The sequence below is a fragment of the Suricata suricatta genome, chromosome 6 (assembly GCF_006229205.1).
Source record: "Suricata suricatta isolate VVHF042 chromosome 6, meerkat_22Aug2017_6uvM2_HiC, whole genome shotgun sequence".
In the NCBI taxonomy this organism is placed as follows: domain Eukaryota; kingdom Metazoa; phylum Chordata; class Mammalia; order Carnivora; family Herpestidae; genus Suricata; species Suricata suricatta.
This window is the reverse complement of record NC_043705.1, coordinates 104,291,714-104,316,975: the sequence shown is the minus strand read 5'-3', so window position 1 is coordinate 104,316,975 and position 25,262 is coordinate 104,291,714. Positions and strand designations below refer to the sequence as shown.

Below are 25,262 nucleotides of genomic sequence, written 5' to 3'. Positions count from 1 at the left end.
GGAGGGGATCTTATACATCCGACAAGCTTATGGTTACTAGAAGGTCAACCTAATTTGGAAGACTGTGAGACAAGTCACATCACCAAGCATTTATGTTTATTCCCTACCCAACTCTGTAGAAGGTACTGCTCATTGTACCTATCAAGCAAAATGATGAAGTTGGAGGGCCTTCAACTCCAAGGCAACTTATACCTCAATTGTCAGTGAAAAGATATAAAGTGAGTTGATAATATAAAAGAAAAATATTGAGTGCAAACCAATTCAAGTAAAGACTTGGAAGCAAGATGACATCGACTGTCAAGAATAGACTCTGTTGATTAATATAAGCAAATGATTTACATTTACTCATTCTTTCCTTTACTTATACAGCAAAAATATTGTGTAGTCATTGTGTGATGCTGTCTAGGGATTGTAAAGAATAATATAAGTTTTATGAAGGCAGAGGTATCATCTGTCTTATTTACTACTCTATTCCACAGTATCTAACCCATAGGAGACAGGTAACAATAACTAAATTTTATATAGCTACTTGCCTAACCTTGGTATTTAGATGTATGTGACATTCACAGAGCTCCTAACGTAGTCTTGGACTTTGACATAAAATGGCAGCAAAGAAAAGTTAATAGACATCTGCTGGTTTGGTGTGCCCCCATCCATTTCCTCTCTGTTCACAACACCTTCATTTCCCTTTGGCTGCCATCTTAGTAAGACAGTTAATTGTTCTGCCTTCCCTTGACCAAGGGATAATCCAGGTCCTGAGCAAGGCCAGTCTTGAACTGTATGGATCAGTTATCACACATAGCTAGAGCAGTAATAAAAACTGAAGAGATTGTACATGAGACCCCAGATTTCCAAACTTCTGTAATGTCTAACTTCCTAATGCCCAGTATTTTTTTTTTTGCTGAGGGTCCATCATATCCTTATAGAAAACTTCTTTTTGTCTCACATTAGTCTATGTTGATTTCTTTTCTTACAATCAAAGAATGTAAAGTAATAAAGCATGGGTGATGATTAAAAAAAGATAAAGAGCACAAATTTTTCTATGGACATTTAAAAGAATGAGACCTTTAGACTATAGTTAAGAATGGGGGCATAAGAACTTCATGGAGGAGGTAGAATTTGAGCTAAACCTTTAAAGAAGGGAATATATATGGAGAGGAAAAAGGCAGGAGGCAGGAGGGCTTTTCATGCTGGAGCAAGAACATGAACAAATGGCCCAGAACCTAAAGCAAGCCTAGAAACATCTAAGGAACAGCAGCATCTACACTAGAACCCAATGAACTCGCTTGATTACCCACATTGGTTATCCGGGTCCCATCACACCTAAGTCAGAAGATTTTGCCTTTCCCATTTTCCACAGAGTCAGAACCACCTTACCCTCCATGGTGTTTCTTCTTCATTGATTTAAACTTTAAGTTGGAACTGAAAGGTCTGGTAAGTCAGCTAGAATTGACCTTCAGACTAAGGTGATATTCTAGAGCTCCAGAGGTACCCAAGTCACACATGAGGTACCATAATCCTTAGAGGGGCATCAAGTTTACTCAGAGCTGTAGGATGTTTTCCTTCATGCTCATCTCTACTGTTTTCCTCTTTTCTGCTGTGCTGCATCTACACTGGCCATCTTTCTGTGTCTCAAGCTCACCAATCTTTTCCTGAGCCTTTTAAGAGCCTTTGTACTTTCTGTTGCTTCTGCCTGAAACTATTTCCCTAGCCCGTTGCCTGGCCAGCTCCGTCTTATGGTTCATTCCTCAGCTCCACTGTTTGTGCCAGAGAGAGCGTAACCACTTCTCTAAAGTCGCCCTCTCACTCCCATGTCATTTTCTTCATAACCCATACTGTATCCAAAGTAATCCCATTGACTGTGTATCATTTCTACCCCTTATCTAGAACCTGAGCTTCATGGTAGCAGGGTATTATCTTCTTATCCAATGTTGTATTCCCTGGCACCATCGTGCTGCCTAACACGCATTACATGTTCAGTAAACTTCTATTGGACGGGTAGATGGTGGAGAGATAGAAGAAAGATGGAGAGAAAGAAGAGAATATTCATATCTGTAGAAGTACACACCTCCAATGAGTATTAAAGTTTTATTAGAGGTCTTCTACCAAAATAAAACCAAAAGAAAATTTGAGAAACACTGATTGAATGTGAACTCCATTGCTTAGGAATGGGGAATGGGACCCCAGAGAGGGGAAGGGGCTTATTCATGGTCCCAGATTTGCTTCTTTGCATTTACTTTTCCAGAACCAAGTTGGATACCTGAAGAGTCTGTCTGTTTGTCCTGTCCCCTGCTCCTGGTTTCATGTGTCAGTTACAAAATGGCTCTAATTCCAGAACCAAGGGGCCCAGCCTTTACCTAATTCTTACCCTCATATACAGTGACACATCTCATTGGCTTTCAGTGCCTGGTAATTAATACTCATATTTCCTAATAAATATACAAACTGGGCAGAGGAGGATGGCTGCCATGTCCCAACTGGGCTCTAGGCCAACATAAAGAGAGGTCCCTGTGAAGCTGAGATGAATCCAAAGCCAAAGTAAAATGCAACATTGACACATGACACAGAGACTTAACTTCTCCAGTCCTGAAAATGTCTTTGGCAATGTGGTCCCTACTTCCCTCTGACTCTGTGCCACATCCCTACCCCCGTTGTACTGGCTTTTCTGGGATTTCTTTCAGGTCTCCTCCTCTCTTTCACCTCACTGCCTTTGGATAAACTGGCACCTCTACCTGGATATCAACACAAGGTACTTAGTACCATGCCTGGCCACGAGTACATGCTCAGTAAACACTGACCATCATAGTAGTTATGACCATTTATTCTATGACTGAGCCCCTTTTTACTCTTTCAAAATATCCTTTCTTTCCCTTGATGTAAAACTTTGTTCACCTCTGTGCAATGTGGACATGCAGAAAGCATGTCTCTCTTGTATCAACACTGTATCCCAATTTTCTGGGAATATTAGTTTTTGGTGCTCAATAAATATTTGTTGAATTTAGCAAATGGATAATAAGGTTTTATCTATTAAATAACAGGGAAGCCCTGGAAATGTCTCAGAATCCCTAATAACTGTGATGTTGTATAGATGGGATGGGAGCAATTTATATCAATTATGGTAACTCATTGCATGTCAGTATCTGATCTTGGATGCAAGACAGTATAAGGGGATGGAGATGCATTCTCATTGTCCTCTGAGTGACAGAAATAAAACACATCTGACATCACAAGGTTAGAGTCAGATCAAGAATGCCATTCCCTCCAATAAGGATAAAATTATTTAAGGAGGAGGATGAATATCTAAAGGCCCTCCCCCCCACCCCCTGCATCTACTTTCTGTCTTCCTCCCTCCCTCTATCAAACTGTCCTGTCATCTCATTATCCACTATTTACAATGAGGCTGCCACATTTCCAGGGACTGAAGCCAGGAGGCAAGGAGAAATGTCTGTCGGTGTGAGAAGCCGTAAATGAAGTGACAATACAAAGGAGTTGCTGATACAGGAGTTCCCTCCCTGGGCGAGAGCTGTCAGGTCAATGCCCAGGGCTGGGGGATTTATTGATACTAAGTGGATGGTGCCTTAACCAGGAATGATTATCAGAGGTTTGAGTGAACCGCGGATGGAACTGGACAGCCTGTGCTGTGCGTGGGCTTTCCTGCCCTTGCCGGCCCTGCCCTCCTACCTCCCCAGGAGGGAATTCCTGGCCTCATTTTTTACTCGCGCTGATTGTTGCACACATTCTGCTGCTGAATCTCTTGGAGGCAGGGACCGTGGAATCTGACACTCTGGCCGTGTTCCCTGAATGTACTGTGTCTTCTCTCTTTGCTGGGTTTTTGCTGTTGCTGTTTCTTCTACCTGAATTATTTTTAAAATATATTTTTTTCTTAATTTGAAAAAAGGTGACAACGTTACATTATTTTTAGGTGTGCAATAGAGTGATTCAACTTCTCTATACGTTATGCTGTGCTCACTGCAAGTATAGCTACCATCTGTCACCGCACAACACTGCTACAATACCATTGACTATATTCCTTGTGCTGGGCCTTTCATCCCCAGATACGCTTCATATGTGTGCAACTGCATCATACTCCCTCTCTGGGCTGATTCCTGCTTATCTGGCAGTGTCCACGCTGGCCCATCCTCCTGGAAGCCTTCTCTGAGGTCCCCAAAGGCTGGAGTTAGGTGTCCCTTCCTGAGCCCCAGAATCATCCCCGCCACAGCACTTATACTGAAGTGTTACCACCTACTAAGTTGTCAGGCTCTCCCGCTGTCAAGATGACAGTCCTTGAGGTCAGGGCTTACTTTGTTTTCCACTGCATCTCCAGTACCTGCTGAGTGGTGGACGTTAGATGTCAAGTGGTAGATGGGTGAGTGGCTGGACTGACGGATGGGCCAAAAGAAGAACAGATATGTGTATATATGTTTTGCCATCAAACACACCACCAGTTATTTTTGTTTTATTTTAATATCAATAGACCTTAATGAAGTAATGTACCTTTATGTGATATCAGAAAAAGGCAGTATGAGGATTTTCTAGACACTGAAGGTGAGTCATGCACCAAGACTGTTTTTTACCAAAATTTCTGGAGACAGAGGGAGGCATATCACCGAGGTAAAGAACTCAAGCCCTGTGCTCACCCTGATGGAGTTGAGATCACAGCTGTGCCTGGCATGGGTCCTGGACCTCACTCTTCCAATTGTAACCTACCTCATAGGCTGAAGGCAGCCAGTGGAAGGGACTGTCCTTGCAAGTGCTCAAGTGTCTGCTCCTCATTATTGCTATCAGAAGCATTTTATACACCACTGCAGTCTTGAGTGGAGGGTTCCACATGCAGTTCAGCCTGCTCTGATTCAACATCAGTGGAGATTTGCTGCCGCTTCAGAATGTTCCCATCTCCTCCTTCTGCCTGCGGTACCTGACTTGCTGTCTCCACCTCCAGCCCCCTTTCTGATTATCCCTCCCCCACCTACTCTCTGCTGGGTAACCAACTCATACAGCAGGTTAAAACTGCATCTTACACAGAACTCAAGACTCTGGATGCGCGTCTAGATTTAGTGCTAGGGGTTTGTTACAATCTGATCCAAGAACTGAGAGTCTTTAACTGCTTCTGGGGGTTGAAAAAGTGCACTGGAGGTTGCTAAAAGTTTGACCAGCAAATAACTAAAGTCTTGTCAATCAGTAAACATGTTTGAATGAATTAGACTAGAATCTAGGATGCTGGAGCCTGAAGAGATGTTACATATTACAGAGTTCAAACCCTCATCTTACAGATGGGAAAACTGAAGCCCAGGAAAAACATGGGATTTGTTCAAGGTCACAAGAGTAATATGTTATGATAAAACCAAAAAGAGACTCCTTCAGGTCTTCTGGCATCTAGTTTAGTACTTTTTCTCATAAGGCTTCTTTATCTCTTTTGATTGAATATGTACTATAACAGATTCAAAGAAATGCCCTATAATGACTAATTATATTTTTTGATATTTAGCCAATGACTGCATTCTCCTAGGCCTAGGGCCTACAGAGTACTCTCTCTCTCTCTCTCTGTCTCTGTCTCTGTCTCTCTCTCTCTCTCTCTCTCTGCCTGTATCTGTCTCTGTCTCTTTCTCTCAATCTACCTTTCTTTCCATCTCTCTGTCTCTGTCTTTCTCTCTCTCTCTCTCTCACGCACTTTCTCTCTCTCCCTCTCTCTCTCGCTCTTTCTCTCTCTCTCTCTCTCTCTCTCTCTCTCTCTCTCTCTCTCTCTCTCTGTGGCTGTGCCTGGCTGAGATGAGGAACTAGCTTGAAGTTCAGGTGCCAAGCAGCCTTGAGGGCCAGGGTCCAATCAGATAAATCCAGGCCAGGCTACCTCCAAGCCATGTCTTTTAGGGAGCAGTGGGTAAGTGTACCCTCTTAGCCTTAGAGGATAAAGCACTCAGTTTAAGAGAAGATAAATTTGAAAAAGGAAAATAGGGAGATTAATTTGAGGAGGGAAACTCCCAGCCTCTTGTGTATATAAGAATTTGCCCACGTGCACCTACTCTTATTTCTTACACCTCCATCTCCTCCTTTGCATCTAAATTCTATCAAGAAACACCAGTCATGAGGGCCCCAGAGGCTCAACTAAAGGTGTGAATCCAAGCGGGTGACATGAGGGAATAGATCTGGAACATAAGATTGATATCCCACAGGATAATATTTCATTGCAGCAGGAGGAGAAGAAATCCTAAAAATACCATATAGAGCATATTATAATATTTTAACAGGTTTATGTGCTCCCTCTATACATTTCACTCAGTAAGATGGATTGTGCTTTTTGACAAATCTATATTTAACAGAGGGAGAATAATACACAATGTATGCTTCCTGGTGGAGAAATTCATATTTATGGAAATCTTGATTCTGGCAATTACAATAGATATTTAAAGACAGTGCCTATTGTCTGCTGTGAACAGATAGAATGTCCTCATTAGGGTGAAAGAAAAAATAGTATGAGTGGGAAAGAATGAATAGAGGGGCAGAAGGTCCAGAGTGATCCAAAAGTCATCTCTGTTTGGGCCCAGCCCCTCCTTGTACCCTACTGCAGGTCATGTGGACCCTCTCATCAAGCATTCATCATTCATTCATTCATCCAACAAATACTTATTAAATCTTTCCCTGTTCCAGGCACTCTGCCGGCTCTGGGACACAAGGCAGACCCCTGTTTTCAGGGATTAACATTGACCCAAGTGGCCACAAATAAACAAGCAAAGAAAACAGAAGTGATTTCCAATCTGAGAAATAAGGCAGGGTGCTGTGACAAAGACACAGGTATGAGGAGGCTGGGGTCACTACTGAGAAGAAATGATGAAGGAAGGCCCATTCAAGGGGGTGAGATTTGACCCAAAATACAACTGTAGAAAAGGAGTGATCTTTGCAAAGAGGTAAGGGAAGAGCCCTGCCAATGGGGGAAGGGAGCGGCTGCTGCTGAGTCTTAGGGCAGAGTGAGCTCAGAGCCCCAAGGAATAGAACCAAGGCCTGGGTGGCTAGAGCAGGGAGCAGGAAGAGGGGTATAAGGTGGGAGGGGATGGAGGGGCCAGTTGTTCAGGCTCTGAGTTACAGCCAGATGTTTCCTGTTTGCAATGGGAAGTCTCAAAACTTTGAGAGGTTTTACACAAGGAAGGGAAATTGTATTTTGTTTGTTTTGGTTTGTTTTTGTTTTTGTTAATTAAAAAGATACCTCTTGTTTTGGAGTGGAGAAGGGATTTACTGCTGAAAACTAAATATCATAAGCCTAGAGTCCATGAGAACTCCCTTCAGATACCACGAGGACTGTAGAATGGGTTAATAGCAGATATTTCATGAGGCTCTGGTCTCAAAGAGTCATTAGGCAGGGGACTGGGCACGTTGAGAGGTAGTGAGTGCCCAGTAACTGCAGGTATGCAAGCAGATGTTAATGTGTACCTGCTTGGTTTCCTGTAGACAGACAGTATGCTGGTTTTCAGTGGGGATCAGACAGATGACTTTTACAGTTCAGTTGCAATCTTTAAAAAATGAACTTTCAAGCCTATTAGCTCCACAGATTGAATGGGAACTAAGACTCTCAATAGGTAACTGGGTACTGGTGGTGAGTTGCATTCTTTAGTGCAGCATGGACCAGAGGATCTTCAATAACATGTTAAAAGTATTCACCAACAAAGGATCCTGGGGACATACAGACTTGACAAGATCTGAGTTAAAGTTGAACAGGATACCTCACACTCTTTTATGTAACTAGTATGCAGCTTGCACCTCCAAGATGCGGACAAGGTATGCACCAGTTCCCAAATGTTCTTGAGCAAAGATGTCTTTTCTTTTTTAAGAAGAATTTTATTGAATAATTTCATGGAACAAATTTGGGTGATGGTTATACAGCATAATTTGAGACCCCACATATAAGGTAATGTGGGGTCATGGAAGCAGGTGATGTGCTAAAGAGAATAAAAGATCTAAGAGCATTAGCTTTTCATCTTAAAAAGCAAAACCTGATAATGCCAAAGTTCTAGGGTTATGATAAAAACTAGATAGACTAATAGAGGTGACAAGATGGCAAAGTGCCCTAAAATACTGTTACTGTGATTGAGGATGACTCAGCTGCCTCACCATCCAGGGTGAATTCACAGGTAATTTCAGGCATGGGAGATAGCTTTAGGGTTGGTCACCTACCTAACTGACGTAAAGAGTATGAACCTTCATCCTGTGTCACATATTAAAATGAGTTTAGTAGCTAACTGACCTGGGGTTTTGCCCTATGACATTTGTTTTTTAACTTTATATTCTAACCAACAGGGTAATAAACCATAATCCAGGACTGGGTTCTTACAAAATGGCTCCCATGGGGATGTTCACACAGTTAAGCTATTACTATGTCTGATACACTGGGGGGTCTGAAATGTCAACTAGCAGGATGTGCAAACACAAAGTGGACATTGACAGAGAAATGTACCCTGCAAGCTAAAGGTAAATTGAGAAAATCAATACTTGTTTTCTTCAACATGGATCTGCAGCAAGCTTCCAGAACTTCTTTCTGTAGCAATTTTTAATGCTTTGCTTTAAGTGATGGGCAGTGTCATAGAACGATGACTGGACAGGGGTCCGGATGTCTTCCCAACTCAGATATGGCCTAGCTGTGCCATCTTGCAGATGTTTGCTAACTTTCTGAGCCTTAGTTTTTCTCTTTTAAAAATGATTAAGTCATCTTTCTTCTACATTAAGAAGATCATTGCTGAGATAAAGTAAGAGAACATATGAAAATGGTTTAGTATATTTATCATTAATAAGCATGGTAACATTTGGCATGGAATTGGCACCTTCTGAACATTGGATTACACCGATGGACTTGTGGGTTAAACAGATGGATGGGTGAGTGGGATGCATAGATATGTAAAATGGACAGACAGGTGGACAGACTGGTAGGCTGGGAGTACACATGGATAGTTTGGTTGGATGGGTGGATGGCCAGATGATAGACAAATGGAAGGATGATGAGTTGGGATGGATGAACTAATGGATGGATTAGTTTTGGAGCCATCTGCCAGCTTCCTTACAGCATCTTCTATTAATGCTTCTCTTCTCCTCCTCCAGTCTGTTCCCAGTTCTCTAAAGGAGTCTACGCCATCTTTGGGTTTTATGAGCGGAGAACTGTCAACATGCTGACCTCCTTCTGTGGGGCCCTCCATGTCTGCTTCATTACACCGAGCTTTCCTGTTGACACCTCCAATCAGTTTGTCCTTCAGCTGCGCCCTGAGCTGCAGGATGCTCTTATAAGCATCATCGACCATTACAAGTGGCAGAAATTTGTCTACATTTATGATGCCGACCGGGGTAAGCCAAGGGTTAGGGGAGGAAAACTTAAGACTGGGGAGAAAATTGCCGGGGGGGAAGAGGATGAGGCCTTCCTGCCTCATTGAAAAGCAAGGGGTGAATGATCCAGAAATGCTTTATTTCTATGGGCTGATTTCTCATGGCTGATCTCAACTCGCAGTGTGGAAACGCATCCTTTGAGAGAGTAATCCTCTTAACACACCATGTCACTTTACAGCTCACCAGGCTTCTGTGGCTCCTGAGTCCAGACTCAAAGCCCAAGGGCCTCCATTGAATGGCTCATGGCTCATGGTGTAGTGATTAGGAGCACAGACTCTAGAGTCAGACAAACCTGGATTTAACTTCTGTGTCCTCTCCTCTACCACTGTTCATCCTGGTGCAAGCTCTCTCCGCCTCAGTTTGACCATTTATATTGGGGATAACATTTTCTATGCCTTCATTCCCTCATCTCTATAATAAGATAAACCTAATCTTTACCTCCTAAAATCAGTAGGAGGATTGCATGAAGTGACTAGAGTGTCCCTGTAAGTGCCTGGGACATAATTGCTCCGAGTCCTCCATACATATTAACTGCCATCATCATCATCATGACCATCATCACCATCAACCCGCCAGGCCCTTCTAGTTCTGTTTCCACTTTCATTTTGAATTTTACATCACATTTTCCAAATGTTTCCTATGCTTTTTTTCTTCTATGCATCTTTCCTCACACTGTTCCTCTTTTCTGGAATGCACCCCGTTTCCCGAATCTACATATATGAATCCTTCCTCTCTTTTGCAGCCTGCTCAAACCCTGCTTCTCTATTCCCTAATCCCTAAATGGGAGCTTTTCCTTTTTTTCTGGTACCTGTGGTAGTTGTATTATACCCTCCTACCTTCCCCTTGTATATTTAATAGTCATCAGAACTTAGTCATTATTGGTATCAATAAATAAATGGATTATGCGAGATGTGGGAACTGAGGAAGAGGAGTTTTGCCCTGAGTGAAAGGGAGGTTTTACAGGAGGTTCCTGCAGGAAGACTTAGGAGAATTTTGAGTAGAAAAGTGTCTTGTGAGTCTTTTCTGGGCAGTGTTACTCAATGAGGAGGAGTTAGCAGGAGAGACCCAGAAACACCCTGTTTTCTTCAATTTTCCTTCCATTCTCCTTATTTTGGGGATTTCACTTCTCAAGCAGTGGCCACTGTGAGGATTACCTGCAGAAGGGATATTTCAGGACAGCCTCACAGCCTACTGAAGCTTGAGGCCTGGAAGTGGCAAACTCACTTCCCCGAATCCAGAAAAAATGTAATTCTGATTATAGAGAGTCCCTTTTGGGGTTGGCAGAAGCATCCATACTTTTAGAAGGGCTCTTCCTGTCTAGAACACTAAGCTCAGAGCTCGGCCATATCCTAGCTATGCAACCTTGGGCCAATGACTAAATCTCTCTGAGCCTTGATTGTCACATCTGTGGTACAGTGGTAATAATAATGATATGTATCTCACAGGATTAAGTAAATTGAAAACAAGAAACCTAGAAGAATGGTGCCAGACACATAATAAACTTTCAGTAAACGTGAGGCTTAAGCACATCAAACAACTTGTACTGAAAAAAGAAACAGAGATAAGAAAGCTCAACAGAACCAATCAATCTGTAGATGATTCTCATCTCCCATATTGGTCACTGTGGGAGGGATTAGCAGTGTTATAGAGAGATATGAAATGATATACATATAAAAGATTAATAATGCAAGAGTGAAATAACCATCTAAAGTCTGCAGAAAGTTGACTTCCATCTTCCTCTCTAAAGATGTCTATATTCTGAAGAATTTGGGGAACCTTAGTATGTTCTATTATATGGCAAGAGGGACTAGGGTTACAGATGGAATATATGTTGTTAATCAACTGAACTTAGAGACTTTATTTTGGATTATTCACTTGGGCCCAGCATAATCACAGGGGTTCCCAAATGTGGAAGTTGGAGGCAGGAGAGTCAGTGTCAGGGGATGATGTGTGACAGACTTGACCAGTTACTGCTGCTTTTAAAGTCAGAAGGGGCCATAAACCAAGGAATACAAGCAACCTCTAGAAGTTGGAAAGGCAAGAAAATTTTCTCCACTAGAACCTCCAGAGAGCAAACACAGCCTTATCGACACCTTGATTTTAGCCCAAGAAGATGAATTTCAAACTGACCTGTGGCAATGTAAAATGATAAATGTGTGTTGTTTTCTACTGCTGAGTTTGAGATGATTTGTTAAGGCAGCAGTAGGAAACTAAGACACCATTTACTTCTTAAAGATGAAACAACATAGCATTGAATAAAGAGCTTCGTCATTTAACTATAAATCAGAAGAGAATAATTTAATTCAGTACACACTGATTGAATACCTACTATGTAAAAGGCAAAGTATTAGTTATTGAGACATATTGAACATTCATGAATTTGGCAGTTATTAGGTGCCTATTTAGATATTGGGTTGACACATTTAATCAGTAGCTACTAAATGCCCAATAAAAATAATGAATATTTCTAAAATCTTAGCCATGTGTCAGACATTCTCATTTAATACTCATGGTGATACTGTGAGGTAGGAATTTTTAACATTATCATTTGCCCTTGAAAAAAGTTTTAAAGTTTGAAGACACAAAATCATCTGTACAAGGCCATTTAACCAGCATATTGTAGCCTGAGGATTTGAGCCTTAGGCTCTATTTTAATCACACTGCCTGCTAAGTTCTGGAAACAGAAGCACAAAAGAGACCCACTGCCTGCCTTCAGTGAGCTCAGACTTGCACGGTGGGAGAAAGCTGGAGCTGAGGCTGGTGGATGAGTCAGGTGGTGGGAGACAAGGGAGGTGGGTGCTGAGTGGAGGCGGGGCAGTACCTGTGTATCCTGATTGCCACGTCTCGTCTTACCCAATTTCCAGGTTTGTCCGTCCTGCAGAAAGTACTGGACACAGCTGCTGAGAAGAACTGGCAGGTGACAGCGGTCAACATTTTGACAACCACAGAGGAGGGATACCGGATGCTCTTTCAGGACCTGGAAAAGAAAAAGGAGCGACTAGTGGTGGTAGACTGTGAATCAGAACGTCTCAACGCTATCTTGGGCCAGGTAGTAAGAGTAGCAAAGGTTCAGAGTGGGTGAGGGCCATGGTTCAAGAAGAGGCTGGATGGCCTTTTGCCTTGAGTGTGACAAAGAGAGCTCTTGATTAGATGAGATAGATGACTTCCTCATATTCTATAATTTATAAATTTTAATTCTGAATTAAAAAAAAATTTTTAATGTTTATTTTTGAGAGAGAGAGAGTGTGTGTGTGTCTCTCTGTGTGTGTGTGTGTGTGTGTGTGTGTGTGTGTGTGTGTATGCACAGAGGAGGGGCAGAGAGAGAGAGAGAGAGAAAATGAGAGAGACAGACAGGCAGACAGAATCCGAAGCAAGCTCCAGGCTCTGAGCTGTCAGCAGAGACCGACACGGGGCTTGAATTCATGAACAGCCAGATCAAGACCTGAGCCAAAGCCAGAGGCTTAACTGACTGAGCCACCCAGGCGCCCCTAATTCTGAATTCTTATGAAATAGCACAAACAATGGGAGACTTGACCTGGGTCTTCAAATGTTCTCAGATGGCTTGACCAAAAACTTACCCCTTGTTTCCCTTTATGGTAAAAAGACTACGTTGCACTTTAGAGTTTGTGAACATGGGGAACACAGCCTGGGGAACCAGATTCCTGGGTTCAGCTCTGGGTTCTGTCACTCCACGGCCTAGCAATTGGCATCTCATCCATTTGGCCCACTGACCTGTTTTAAGAGTCCAAAGAAGCAGCGAGTACCTCTCTTCCTACTGTTTCCCTGAACACACTCATGTGTCTGAGAAATCCATTGATTGTACATTCTAGGAAAGGGCACTGTAAACCTCAGCAGCTTTTAGCCAGAGGTCTCTAAGCTGCTGTTCTTGCCATTGTCAGAGCTGGAGCATGTACCCACTGCACAAGTAACAGGCCTTTATGTCGGTCTCCTGTCTTTTTGAATGACACTTGTGTATGCAGGTGAGCTAGCAAGAAGGTAGAAAAAGATAGTAGTAGTTTTAGGTACTTGACAATATGACAGAGCTTATCGATGGCCTTTCCAGACCCTGGGACCCCCTCCAGGAATCTTGCTGCCAGCTCAGCAATCACTCAGAAGCCTCAGCAACAGAACAGGAGAGATTTTGAAAATCGAGGATTGCTTAAGGCATTAGTTATATGTTCTACTCTACAAAGGGTGTATCTGGCCTCCCCTCTTGGAAAGAGAAGCCAGCAAAAGTTGTTTCCATAAGATGAGTTCCCCAGGTTGGAGTCAAGGGATTTGAAAGCTAATTAAATGAGTCAGCATACGGAAATGGTTAGGCAGAGAGACCCTGGAGACAGAGTGGCTGAGAGTTAGAACCCAGCTCTAGTATTTACTAGCAATGGGGCCTTGGGCCAGGTTTTTAATCTGTGCCTTGGATTCCTGATCTGTGAAATGGGCACAATAATAATTATAGCTTCTTTCAGGGGGCTCCTGTGAAAGTTAAAAGAATCTAGTCATGTAAAACACCTTGAACAGAGCTTGCCCCACAAAGAGTGATACATATAAGCATTTGCCTAGTTTTGCTTTTTATAGCACCAAATAGTATTGCCATCTTGAGTCATTTCCCTCTTTGGGCCTAAGTGTTCTCATCTATAAAATAGGAATGATGGCCCCTATTCTATAAAGCTGATAAAAGGATGGAAGAAATAGGACTTGGGAGAAGTGCAGAATGGTAATCAGGTATTCTTAATAGACTGATGACTTGTCCTCTGTTGTTATAAAGACAATAAAAGCTGGTGCCACTATTTCTGAGCATTTGCCATATACCAGGTGCCATGCCATGCCTTTTTTGAGCACAATGCCATCCTCATATTAACTCTATAAAACTGCTTCTATCAGTTTCCCTATTTTATAAATCAAGAAACAAGGGACTATACTTGTCTGGGACCTCACAGCTAGCATATAAGAAAAGCAGGAAGTCAAACCAATCTTAGTCTGGTTATAAGGCCTAACCTCCCCCAAATTACTACGTTTTAGCCTCTGCTATCTATAACAAGTTTATCTTTTGACACAGGAGATAGTTTTAGCCTCTGCTATCTATAGCTATCTCCTGTGTCAAAAGACAAACTTGTTTTGTAAAGAAGTGACTTGCTTCTATGGGTATTTTATAGAATAGCATATTAACTCATCTATTAGATTCTTCTGTTCTGAGAAAGCAAGACCAAAGAGCTGAAAGGATCTTACATATCACTCGATTTACTGCATGCATTCACATTTTACAGATAGGATAACTGATGGTCACATTGGTTGATTTGCCTTGGGTTCAGACAACTAGTTAGTGATGGTGGTGAGTCTCAAGCTTACAGTTAATGGTTTACAGTCTAACAGCTTGGCATTGAACATTTGAATCGGGATCTTTTAGGTCCAATACAAATATCCTGCCTAGCCTAAAGAGGGAGATAGTGATTCTAAATTCCAGGTAGGCAATTGCCTGTCTGTCTCCAGGCCCCAAACTAGAATATCAGCATTAGGAGGGCAAGGATTTTTGTTTTATTTTCTTCCTTGTGGTATCCTCAGTGCCTTGACTACCTTGGAGGTAGCCAATAAATTTTTTTTTGAGTACATGGAAAGAATAGGGAATCAGTGAAGGCTCTAAGGAAAGATCCCAAATATGAGATAGATCTGAATATTTACAGGTAGACATTGGCTGGATAAGAGCCATTCAGTTGGAAAGGAGGGCATATAGGGAGGCCCAGAGGGCATGTGAGGGCTGAGGCTCATAGGATGGATTAATAATCCAGGTGAAGGATGCTGAGTGTCTACTGGGAGACAGTGACAGAAAGATGAACACACGACTGTGACTATCTTTGGAAACTATTCTAAGGAGTTTGGGGCTTATTCTGTAGACAGTGGAGAGCCAGAGGTTTGTGAGCAATGAATAGGGTTATTAGAATATAATGCTTTCTCAATATATTAGACACCAAATTATATAGTGCAATCATTAAGTTCAGAATGAGTTAGAGATGAGAGACACCAGGATTAGGCCATCCATCACATCACCCTGTTTTATTGTCTTTGTAGTGCTTCTCGCTTGCTGAAATCTTGTTCCCTTATCTGTTTATATATTTACCATCTATATCCCTACTAAAACATCAGCTCAGCTTCTTGAGGGCACGAGGACTTTGCCTCACATATTGATAGGTTGGCCCCAGCACCTAGCATAGTGTTTGGCATGTCGTCCATGTTCAATAAATATCTCTTGGTTGGATTAATTAATCAGAGAAGGTTTTATAGAGTAGCTGGGATTAGAGCTCAGCCAGAGAGGTAATGAATAATCAGAGAGAATGGGAAAGGACATTCCAGACACAAAGATTATGAATTAAGGCAATACAGTGGAAATGAGCTTTGAAAGAATGAGGTCAGCAAGGCTATGGGCTCCAAGTGAAATTATACATTACCTTTGTAACACCTAACTCAGTTTGTAACCCTGGGGGCATCTAACTCTTCACCTGTTTAGTGTGGGTTTCCTCCCAGTAAAGCAGGACCTCTGGAAGGGCAAGAGCCATGTGTGTCTCGCTTCCCACTCTATCCACAGCACAGTGCCTGGTACATAGTAAGCACTTAATAAATGTTTGTGAAAGGAAGGTAGGAAAAAAGGGACGATAGGGCAATGGGCAGGTAGGTGAATAAATGGGTGGAATGGTTGGCAATATGTTGGACCAAATGAAATTACTATTTTTTTAATCAATCAGTAGTCATCAATGATCATTTGTTGCTTATGTTTCAATCTGTAATTTCATCTTGTAGAAACTATTCTTATCCATTGCCTAAATGTGCTAGGCTTTGAAATATGTTTTATTTACTTTTTTGTATGTTTATTGGAACCTGAGTAAGTTTTTGATGAAGGCATCTTATTGTTGAGAAGGTAACAACCATTTGACAAGAAGATGGAAAAGTAATGAAGAATTATTTATAAAACTATCATCCCAATAGTATTTGAGCTCCGTGGCCTGGAATTTCATAATCTATACACTGTTTCAGAGCACTCATTGTGTGTGCTTGCATGTAATTATTCCCAAAGTAAAAAAAAAAAAAATGTGAGCTGCTATGCATATACATCCAATTAAGTAGATATCTGAATGTGAATTTTAATAACCTTGAAAATTTATTCAGTTAGACAAGAAGCCCAAGTGCTTCTCATATGTTTTATGTCTTCTTGTAACAATACAGAAGAGGCACTGAGCTAACCCCAATTTCGTGATTAAAAAATAAAGAAATAGATCAAGTTAACTTGCAGGCTGAGCTCGGACTAAACCAAGACCTGCTCTTAGCTGTTTCTCACTGGGTGGTATGTCTGGCTGCCTGAGCAAACCTCTGGATAATTCTTTCCACAAATATTTTTACCACCCATAATGATTAAAAATAGTTTGCACATTCAGGGTGGAGGGGCTCGGGGGCTGGGGCTGGCTCTTAATGATTAACTATAAACCGGTTTTTGTACAAAGACTAACAATAGTCAGGTTCCTATCCTGACACTTCTACCTAACTGCTGCAGGATCTGGGCAAATCATTTCCCCTTTCTAGATCTAACTTCCACTCTGCATAGTGAAAGTTGGACCAGGTGACCCTGACATTCCCTTCCAGCTTCCAGGTTGGGTGGTTAATATCTGGGTCCCCAATTGGTTTAGGGAAGAAGGCATAATATTCCAGGAAAGAAGCTGGATCTGAATACAGTTCATGCAAATAGTTCAAGGTCAAGAACCTATCCATCTGACCATCCACCTACACCCATCTGTCCATCCAAACAGTAGATATCATGACAGCGACAGGGAATTCAACACAGCATAAGATTCTCACAAGGAAATAACCTCCATCTAGGGATAGGTTTTATGGAAAAAGTGAAATGAGCATTTCATCTAAATTTGGGGACTTATGATAACACTGCTCTACCCTTGGTATTAGACAAAACTGATGTCAAATCCTGCATCTGCCACTTAATAGCTGGGTAGCCATAGGGAATTTATTTAATCTCTCTATGCCTCAATTCTTCATCTGCACAATGAGGATATCAATAATGCCACCACCATTGGATGTTTGTGATATTGTAGTTTGAGTACTTAGGATAGGGCAGGGCACGTTGTAAGCATTCAATTAATGTTAGCTGCTATTAATTGCTGTTGTAGCATTAATTGCTAATCTGATTGATGAATCCCTTCCTGTTGTGTTTTGCAGATTATCAAGCTAGAGAAGAATGGCATTGGATATCACTACATCCTTGCAAATCTGGTGAGTACAGGATACAGTGTGGGCTGTCAGCTTATATATCTTTGCACATTTAGGCCCTCACTTGCTTCTGTGGTCTCCAGCTGATGGGGACTGCACGATTGGAGAGGGCAATTCAGAGCGGCAAGCGAGTCCTAGAAATGCTAAGTTTACCTTTTCCCCACCACATTACACACTATTGGTAAACCTCTAACCTTTTTTGGAACAGACAGTCATCACCATTGCAGCTTTCATTAGCTCTGCCCCTTGACAATAAGGACAAAACCACCACATCTTTGAATGATACCAGGTGCTTCCACTCCACTGTTTTTGATCCATTATTTTGACACCAGTGACAGTTTCACTATTTATAAATACAAACATTAAAATCACAATTATACTACTATTGGCAAGTCTTTAACTAGAAGGAATTTTCCAACGTGAACAATATTATACCAATTTCATTTTTTAGGTGGTGTAGATGAAGCCTGTCTTTTTAAGAAATATCTTCATTTTTTAACATATTTGACATTCTTTTTATTGGGCATGATTATTATCAATGTTGTGAAGATTTGATCCATCAAATAATTTTTATTTATATTACATATTACCTAATAACACATGTCATTATGAGTTTTCTTCTGTGGCCCTGATTTCTGGAAGTTCTCTTCTTCTTAGGTCATGTTTTGACCATACACCTTTTTTATTGTGAAGTTTGATTCTTCCAGAATTTTATCCAAAACCAAACATAGTTTCATTTTACCCTTAACCCCATTTTTTAAAGAGCTTTAAGAAGATGTAATTCATATACCATACTGTGTGTCCATATAAAGTATATAATTCATTGCTTTTTAGTATATTCACAGGAATATGAATCTAACTTTCATCCAAGTCTAAATTTAAAACTTTTTCATCATCCCAAAAAAGAAACCTTATACCTATTAACACTTGCTCCCCATTGCTCTCCAAATCCCCAGCCCTAGCCAACTAACAATCTGGTTTTTCAGTATTTGCATATTCTGGACATTGCATAGAAACAGAATCATATAGTATGTGGTCCTTTGTGACATCTTTCTTTCACTTAGCATAATGACTTCAAAGTTCATTCATATTGTAACACATAGTACTTCCTTCCTGTTCCTTACCAAATAATATTCTATTATATGGATACATTGTGTTTCATTTATCACTTCATTTGTTGCTGAGCATTTGGGTGTTTTTCACTTTTTAATGATTATGAATAATGCTGCGAGCTTTTTGAATTATGATTTCAAATTATGAATAAGGTACAAGCTTTTCTCTTGAGTATATACCTAGGAGTATAATTGCTGGGTTATATAGTAACTCTGTTTAACATCTTGAGAAACTCCAAAATTATTTTCCAAAGTGAATATATTTCCCATCGAATCAGTAAGTTTTTATATTGATTAAAATGCTTTAATTAGTAACTCATTTTGCCATCTGACAGTTTGAGCAATTATGTTTTCCCCAGTGTAGCTTTTTCTACAAAGTTCACTTATTATGCTGTTTTTTCTTTGTAATTTTCTGTTTCCAGTAAGATGTGATTTTTAACTTTTTATCTATAACAGAGTGTATCGTATTAGTTTTAGGCACATTATTTTGTATCATTTCTATGAGTAATATTAATTATTAATGGCACAAAAGATTGCTATTTTCTAGTTCTTTCTGGAACAAAGGTCATTAGTAGAACAATGACACAGGGTCTGGCTGTATGTAAAGGGCAAAATCCCAGGGTCCAAAAATGGGACCACAATATCCTGCTTAAACCTTAAGTTCTGTCACTCTTTTATTGTTTTTGTTTTTTGTTTTTTGAAAAATGTTTATTTTTGAGAGAGAGTATGAGCAGGGTAGGGGCAGAAGGAGAAAGAGAGAGAATTTCAAGCAGGCTCTGCACTGTCAGCACAGAGCCTGATATAGGGTTCAAAGTCATGAACCATGAAATCATGACCTGAGCCAAAATCAAGAGGCAGACAATTAACTGACTGATTCACCCAGGTGCCCCTTTTATTCTTTCTAATCTGATCTCCATTTTCAAACAGGTCCCTGCCTAAACCTTCTTTCCCTCCAAAATTCCCTTGCCTTGGCTGCTCCAATATTTAAGACTCAGGACCGGAAATAAGAAGGGCTTATTAAAACAGTTTAATTTAGGCCCAGATGTTAATAGCTAAATATGCTACTTTTCTCAGAGATATTTGCATTTTAAATGGGGGGGTGGCTACCTAGAGATTTTTAGGGAACCAGGAGTCTCACCCTAAGAAAGATTTTCCAAGGATGGAATTTTTTGCTTTGTTAATTAAGCAAACCCTTGACATCCCTCCAATCCCAGATCCTTAGTGCTAGAAGGGACTTTGGAAGTCATTGCCACCTAAATCTCATTTGCTTGCAGAGAAGCAGAACCAACAAGGTGGCATGGCCAGGGGCACACCGCAGGCCAGGAATACAGCCAGGTCTCGCACCAAGGCTGGCCAGCAGCATCCAAAGCCTTATGCGCCCCCGGATGCCTCTGAGTACACTTGGTGCAGGCACCCTGCTGCTGGAGAACACATAGAACAATGGTGCAGGCATGCATACTCACCTCTCTGGGGTGAGATAGAAATTACGTAGCAGTGGCCTCAGAGCCACTGAAAGACCCCAGATAATTAAATTGCCAGCCTCCATCTGTTGCCAAGTGACCCCTTGGTCACAGCATCACCAAGTCAGCCCCTTGGGATTCTGTATCATTCTGATCTGGATTCTTCTTCTTCTTCTGACCTAATGAGCTCTCAAATCCTTACAACTGCCAGCTAATAGGATGCAAATTGCATATACCATCTAAATACAAAAGACTTGCATGTTCCAATAGATTAGTTGATAATTAGGCTTCAAATTACTAATTAATTCAGTTCGAAACAGGCGAGTATGTGGCGTGTGTGTTTTTCTTCCTCCTTCAGAGAAATAACGCAATTTATAAGATGATAATTTTTAGAAATTCCGCCACATAATTAGCCTGCTGCTGCATGGAACTGACCCCCTCCTTCAGAGTGTTTGTGATTCGGGTGTAATTATAGAGTTAGAAACCAAGGAAGCTTTTGAAACGTTTAACAAAAGGAGGGAGCTATACTTTTATGTCACAGTTCTCTCTGCACAAGAGAAATGGAATGCATGAGCTTCAAAGTAGCCAACATCATTTTCCTAACAGATCACTTTGGAGCGATTCAAATAGTCAGCTTTGGGGGGCTGTGGAAGAGAGGAGGGAAGGAGACTGTGGTTAGAGAGGAGAGATTTATGCACAGGGAGTTAAAAAAAATGGCATGAACCTCCCACCCTTCACCTGCTGCTTTTTGTCCAGACACCACCATGAGCTAGCTCTGTGATCTTGGGTAGCTCTCCAGCCATCAGTCTCCTGATCCATAAAATGGGAATGGTAGTGTCTGATCTGCAATGCTCATAGTGTCCCTGGGGAGATCAAAGATGATGCTGAATGCTGTGTTTTGGAAAGTTGAACATGTTCTACATAGGTAGGAGATTCTTACTACATATACTAAATCTACCCATCTGTACATCATGTATTATGTATATGTATTATATATATTGTGTATTATATATACACACATACATATGCTTATGTATTCATATTTTATATATGATACAATATTTGTGTGTTTATATTTATATAGCATTGGTATGTCCATAAAGTGTACTTGAACCTTGCAGAAATTGGAGAGCTATGCCATTATTTTTTAAAGAAGCACCTAAGCCCTGGAGTGCACCAAAGAGCCAGGCTATCCAGTCTGGCTGTCTGTCCTCCTCCAAACCCCATTGCTGACTCCATGTTCATTCCCTGCTCTGACATTGTGGTCAAAGCAGACATCTACCTGTCAGGGCCCTCCTGAGTTACAGCTTTTGTCTTTGTGACACATCAGCAACATATCTTAGGCCAAATAGCATTTCTCAAAACAGAGGGCCTGTGGACCCCTGTGATGCATCTGCAGAGCCAGTTTGGGAAACATTGAACAAATGCTTAAGTGTTTTGGTGTCACTGAAATTATAAAAATGAGTACTCACAACATGGGACAAATTACCAGATAATTAATATTGATGATTAGAGTTTCACTGAAAAAAAAAAGCACATTTTAAAATGTTTGTGGAGAACTACAACACCTCTGAGAATTTAAAAAGGGTCCAGCAGACTCCAGTTTGAGAAACACTGAAGGTGTTTATTCTCTTTCGATATGGACCATATGTACCTCCTTGGGAGTTAATAACAGCAACAGCAATGCCTGTTCACTACCTGTTAAACTTTATGTGAAATTTTCTTATGAATCACACCACTGGCTTTTGAATGTCACCATACTCCTCTAAAGTAAGCAAGGTAGAATTTATCATCCCTATTTTACAGATGTGGGAACTGAGGCTCAGAAATGTATGTGACTGAGCTGCAGAGGAGGAAGGCAGGTACATAGTAAATGGAGTCTGGCTCTCAGAAATCTGACAAAAACTTAATAAGATGGAAATAAAAATAGGACAACCAGGCTAACCTGATGCCAAGTCTCTGGGAGCCACTGACCCAGAATTCCTAAAGCCCCTAGTGAATAGCAATAACTGATATAATTCATCGAATCATTGTTGCATTCCAGGCACTATGAGAAATTCTTCAATGTGTTATCTCCTAACCCCTTACCATGGTCCTTGGTAATATGATCCCTATCTTTCAGATGAAGAAACTGAGGTTCAGAAAGAGCAGTGAATTTTTCAAAGTCACAAAGTTTATAAAGTGATGGAGCTGGGCTTCCCCTCCAAGACCAAAGAACTCTGAAGTGTATGTGTCTAGCACCATGCAGGGTGACTGCTGAGTGTGGGAAGTTAGAGGAAGGAGCAAGGGTGGGGGTGGAGGTTCTTGATACAAGGCCTTGAGTTTAAGTCTTGCCTACAAGAGACCTAGAAGTCAGACTCAGGCTCTCAAACTCCTGTTGGCTGCCTTGTTAATTATATGCTGATGGAATTTCACTTTAATTCTAATTTCTAGTACATAAGGAAGCTGAGGGAGAGACAGTGAGGTCAGGTCATCCCAGGTCTTATTGGCATATTTGGGGATCAGAACAGCCAATCATTCCCTCCATGTGATTGCACATTAACTCCTAAGAGTTGGGAGTTTTGGTCCATGGGACAGTTAATCCAAGTTCCCAGCTCTGTGCTGCTATCAGTCCTGGGAAGAAACTGTTTTCTAATCTCCCTGTTCTACTATGCTGAGGACTCTAACTAGGCTTTCTGGACAGCCAGCCTTGCACACCTTCCCTGTTACCTCTCTCCCTGCCACATCTCAGTGTCACACCCAGTCACATTTGGTTTCCAGAGCCTCTGTCTAGGCAGGTGGTACCGTGGTTGGGAAGGGCGGTTTGAGGTCAAACAGACCTAGGTTTAAATTCTGGCTTTATATTTATTAGCTGTGTAACATTAGTCATGTCACCTAAACTTTCTGAACTTTCCTCATCTTGCCTCATCTGTAAAAGAGGGAATAATGTGATATTGTCTACCTTTACCTACTCATTGGTATTATGACAATTAAGCAATACAATATTTTATAAAGTGTGTACAGTAATATATAGACCAAATATGCACTCAGTAAATATTAGTAATTACTACTATAACCATCATCATCACCATCATTACCATTGTCAATATTGGAGAGAAAAGGACATTCACTATATGGGGACAATGGACTATCTTTGAGAGGCCTCAACCCTCTCCCAGACTAAACCTCATCCACAACTGTCTCATAGTTGTAAGGGTCTTCCTGCTTGTCTTTAAGTTCCTGGAAAAAGGAATATGTCTGCCCTGTTCACTGATGAATTCCCAGTGCTGGGTAAAGTGAGCTGCATATAATAGGTATTCTTTAAAAAGTGACCAAATGAATGAATGAGTGAAATGAAATACTGCTCAGGAAATAAACAATGTTTGTACCCACACATCACATGCAGTTACAGGCAAAATCCTTGAATGCAAAATGCTAAAAGAAGCAGAGAAGGGAATCTGAACATAGTTATGAATATGCAAATGAGTAGCTAAAGTTGGGCCTAAGAGGGCTTTTTATCCACTTCCCATAAAGGGCCAGAATCTCCTCTACAACATTGCTCACAGAAGCCCATCCATCTGGTTCCTGCTTGAATAGTACCCAGTGATGGGAAACTCTCTGCCCTGAGGCAGCCCTTTCTCTTCGCAAAAGGCTCTGAAGTTTCTACCACCTTCCCTGAAGGGAGCCCAGTCTGCCCTATGCCTCCCTCTCAGCACTTCTGGCACCAGCTGGTCTCTTAGAAGCCCTGCAGAACATGTCTGCTGCCCTTCCATAAAGCAGCCTTCATGTGCTCCGGAGCCTACCCTGCTTGATCTTTGTGTTTGCTCCTCCAGCTTAGACACCTCTCTGTTCCCTCAGCACCTTGTCACAGTCCATGCTTCTGACAGGCAACCAAGTGATCATCAAATGTGGACCAAGCATGTCCTTGAGCCTGGCACTGTGCTGGGCTCATATGAGAAGCTGCTCATATAAGAGGAATCAGGCAGCTTGACTTTTGTCCTGGAAGCAACAAGGCCTTGCCTTCCACCTTGACTGGCACATGAAGCAAAAGTTCTGAAGAATGCATGAGAACACCACAATGCAGGATAGTAATGCAAGCCCCGTGAATGGCTACCTGAGCTGCCAGAGCATGGCAGTCAGAGGCTACAGAGGCTTCTGCAGGCTGTTGGGTGCCTGGGAAGGAAGGTGGTAGATCCATGTAGCCAGTGGTCCTGTGAAGAGCATGCCTTTACCCTAGTTTGAAGAGTCCAAGAGAGCTAGGACTGAAGGGTCCCTAGATGCTCATCTCACTTAAGACCCAGAGAAGGGAAATGACCTATTTGAAGTCACGGAGAAGTTAAAAAGCAGAGCTGGGCTGGGATTTGGAGCAATCATTTGCTCTGTTCTTTATGCTTCATTCACCCACTGTGGCCTCTCAGTTTCCACGGTGTACGTGTGTGTGTGTGCGCGTGTAAGAAAAAGAAACAGTCAGAAACATGGAGACCAAGAAAGAGACTCAGAAGCATTCTCTCCTGCCTCCCTGAGACCCTGTCAAGAGTCTCTCTTCACTGATGGGACCTTCTGTACCTTCCCCATCTCTCTTCCGCACAGGCTTCCCTCCCTCTGGCTACTTTCACCTCGCTCTCTTGTAACAGTAAGAACACAGGGTTACTTTATGATCATCACAGCTGACATTGCAGAGGCCTCTGGAAGCAAAGAGGAAGTAGGTGGGTAGGAAGCCAAATCCCAGATCCCAAAGGATACTCATATGCTAGTGGTCCAAGCATCCCATCACTCAAGGCCTAGTCTGTTACTCTTCACACTCATATCTCATGGTCTAGAATAATCCACTCTAAAGACTGTTGAGACTTTCCATGTCCCTCCAAGAAAGGTAAGATTATAATCCCACTTTATGAGTGAGAAAAAAATTGGCTCAAGTTGCTGAAGAAACTTTTCCGAGGTTATGTGTCTAATGCTAGAATTTGAATTCAGATCTCTCGAATTCTAAAGATTAGGTTAGTTCTCCACTGGGCCACACTTCCCAAATCAGGGAAACCTTTGTAACTCTTAGGCCTGGTATTATGATTGAGCAAAACTGAGAAATAAATTC

General features: G+C 41.6%; 1 protein-coding gene across 4 annotated transcripts in view; it reads left to right on the top strand.

Moving 5' to 3' along the window:
- The window catches only part of GRIA1 (glutamate ionotropic receptor AMPA type subunit 1), a 296,626-nt gene that overhangs the window by 145,217 nt on the left and 126,147 nt on the right, over nucleotides 1–25,262 (top strand). For 2 of the 4 annotated variants that reach the window (XM_029942984.1, XM_029942983.1), the window contains exons 3-5: nucleotides 9,079–9,318; nucleotides 12,222–12,406; nucleotides 17,572–17,625. In XM_029942984.1, coding sequence (XP_029798844.1) covers nucleotides 9,079–9,318; nucleotides 12,222–12,406; nucleotides 17,572–17,625 — 479 coding nt within the window. The remainder of the gene's footprint in view (nucleotides 1–9,078; nucleotides 9,319–12,221; nucleotides 12,407–17,571; nucleotides 17,626–25,262) is intronic. The other 2 variants (XM_029942986.1, XM_029942985.1) reach the window with 1 other exon arrangement.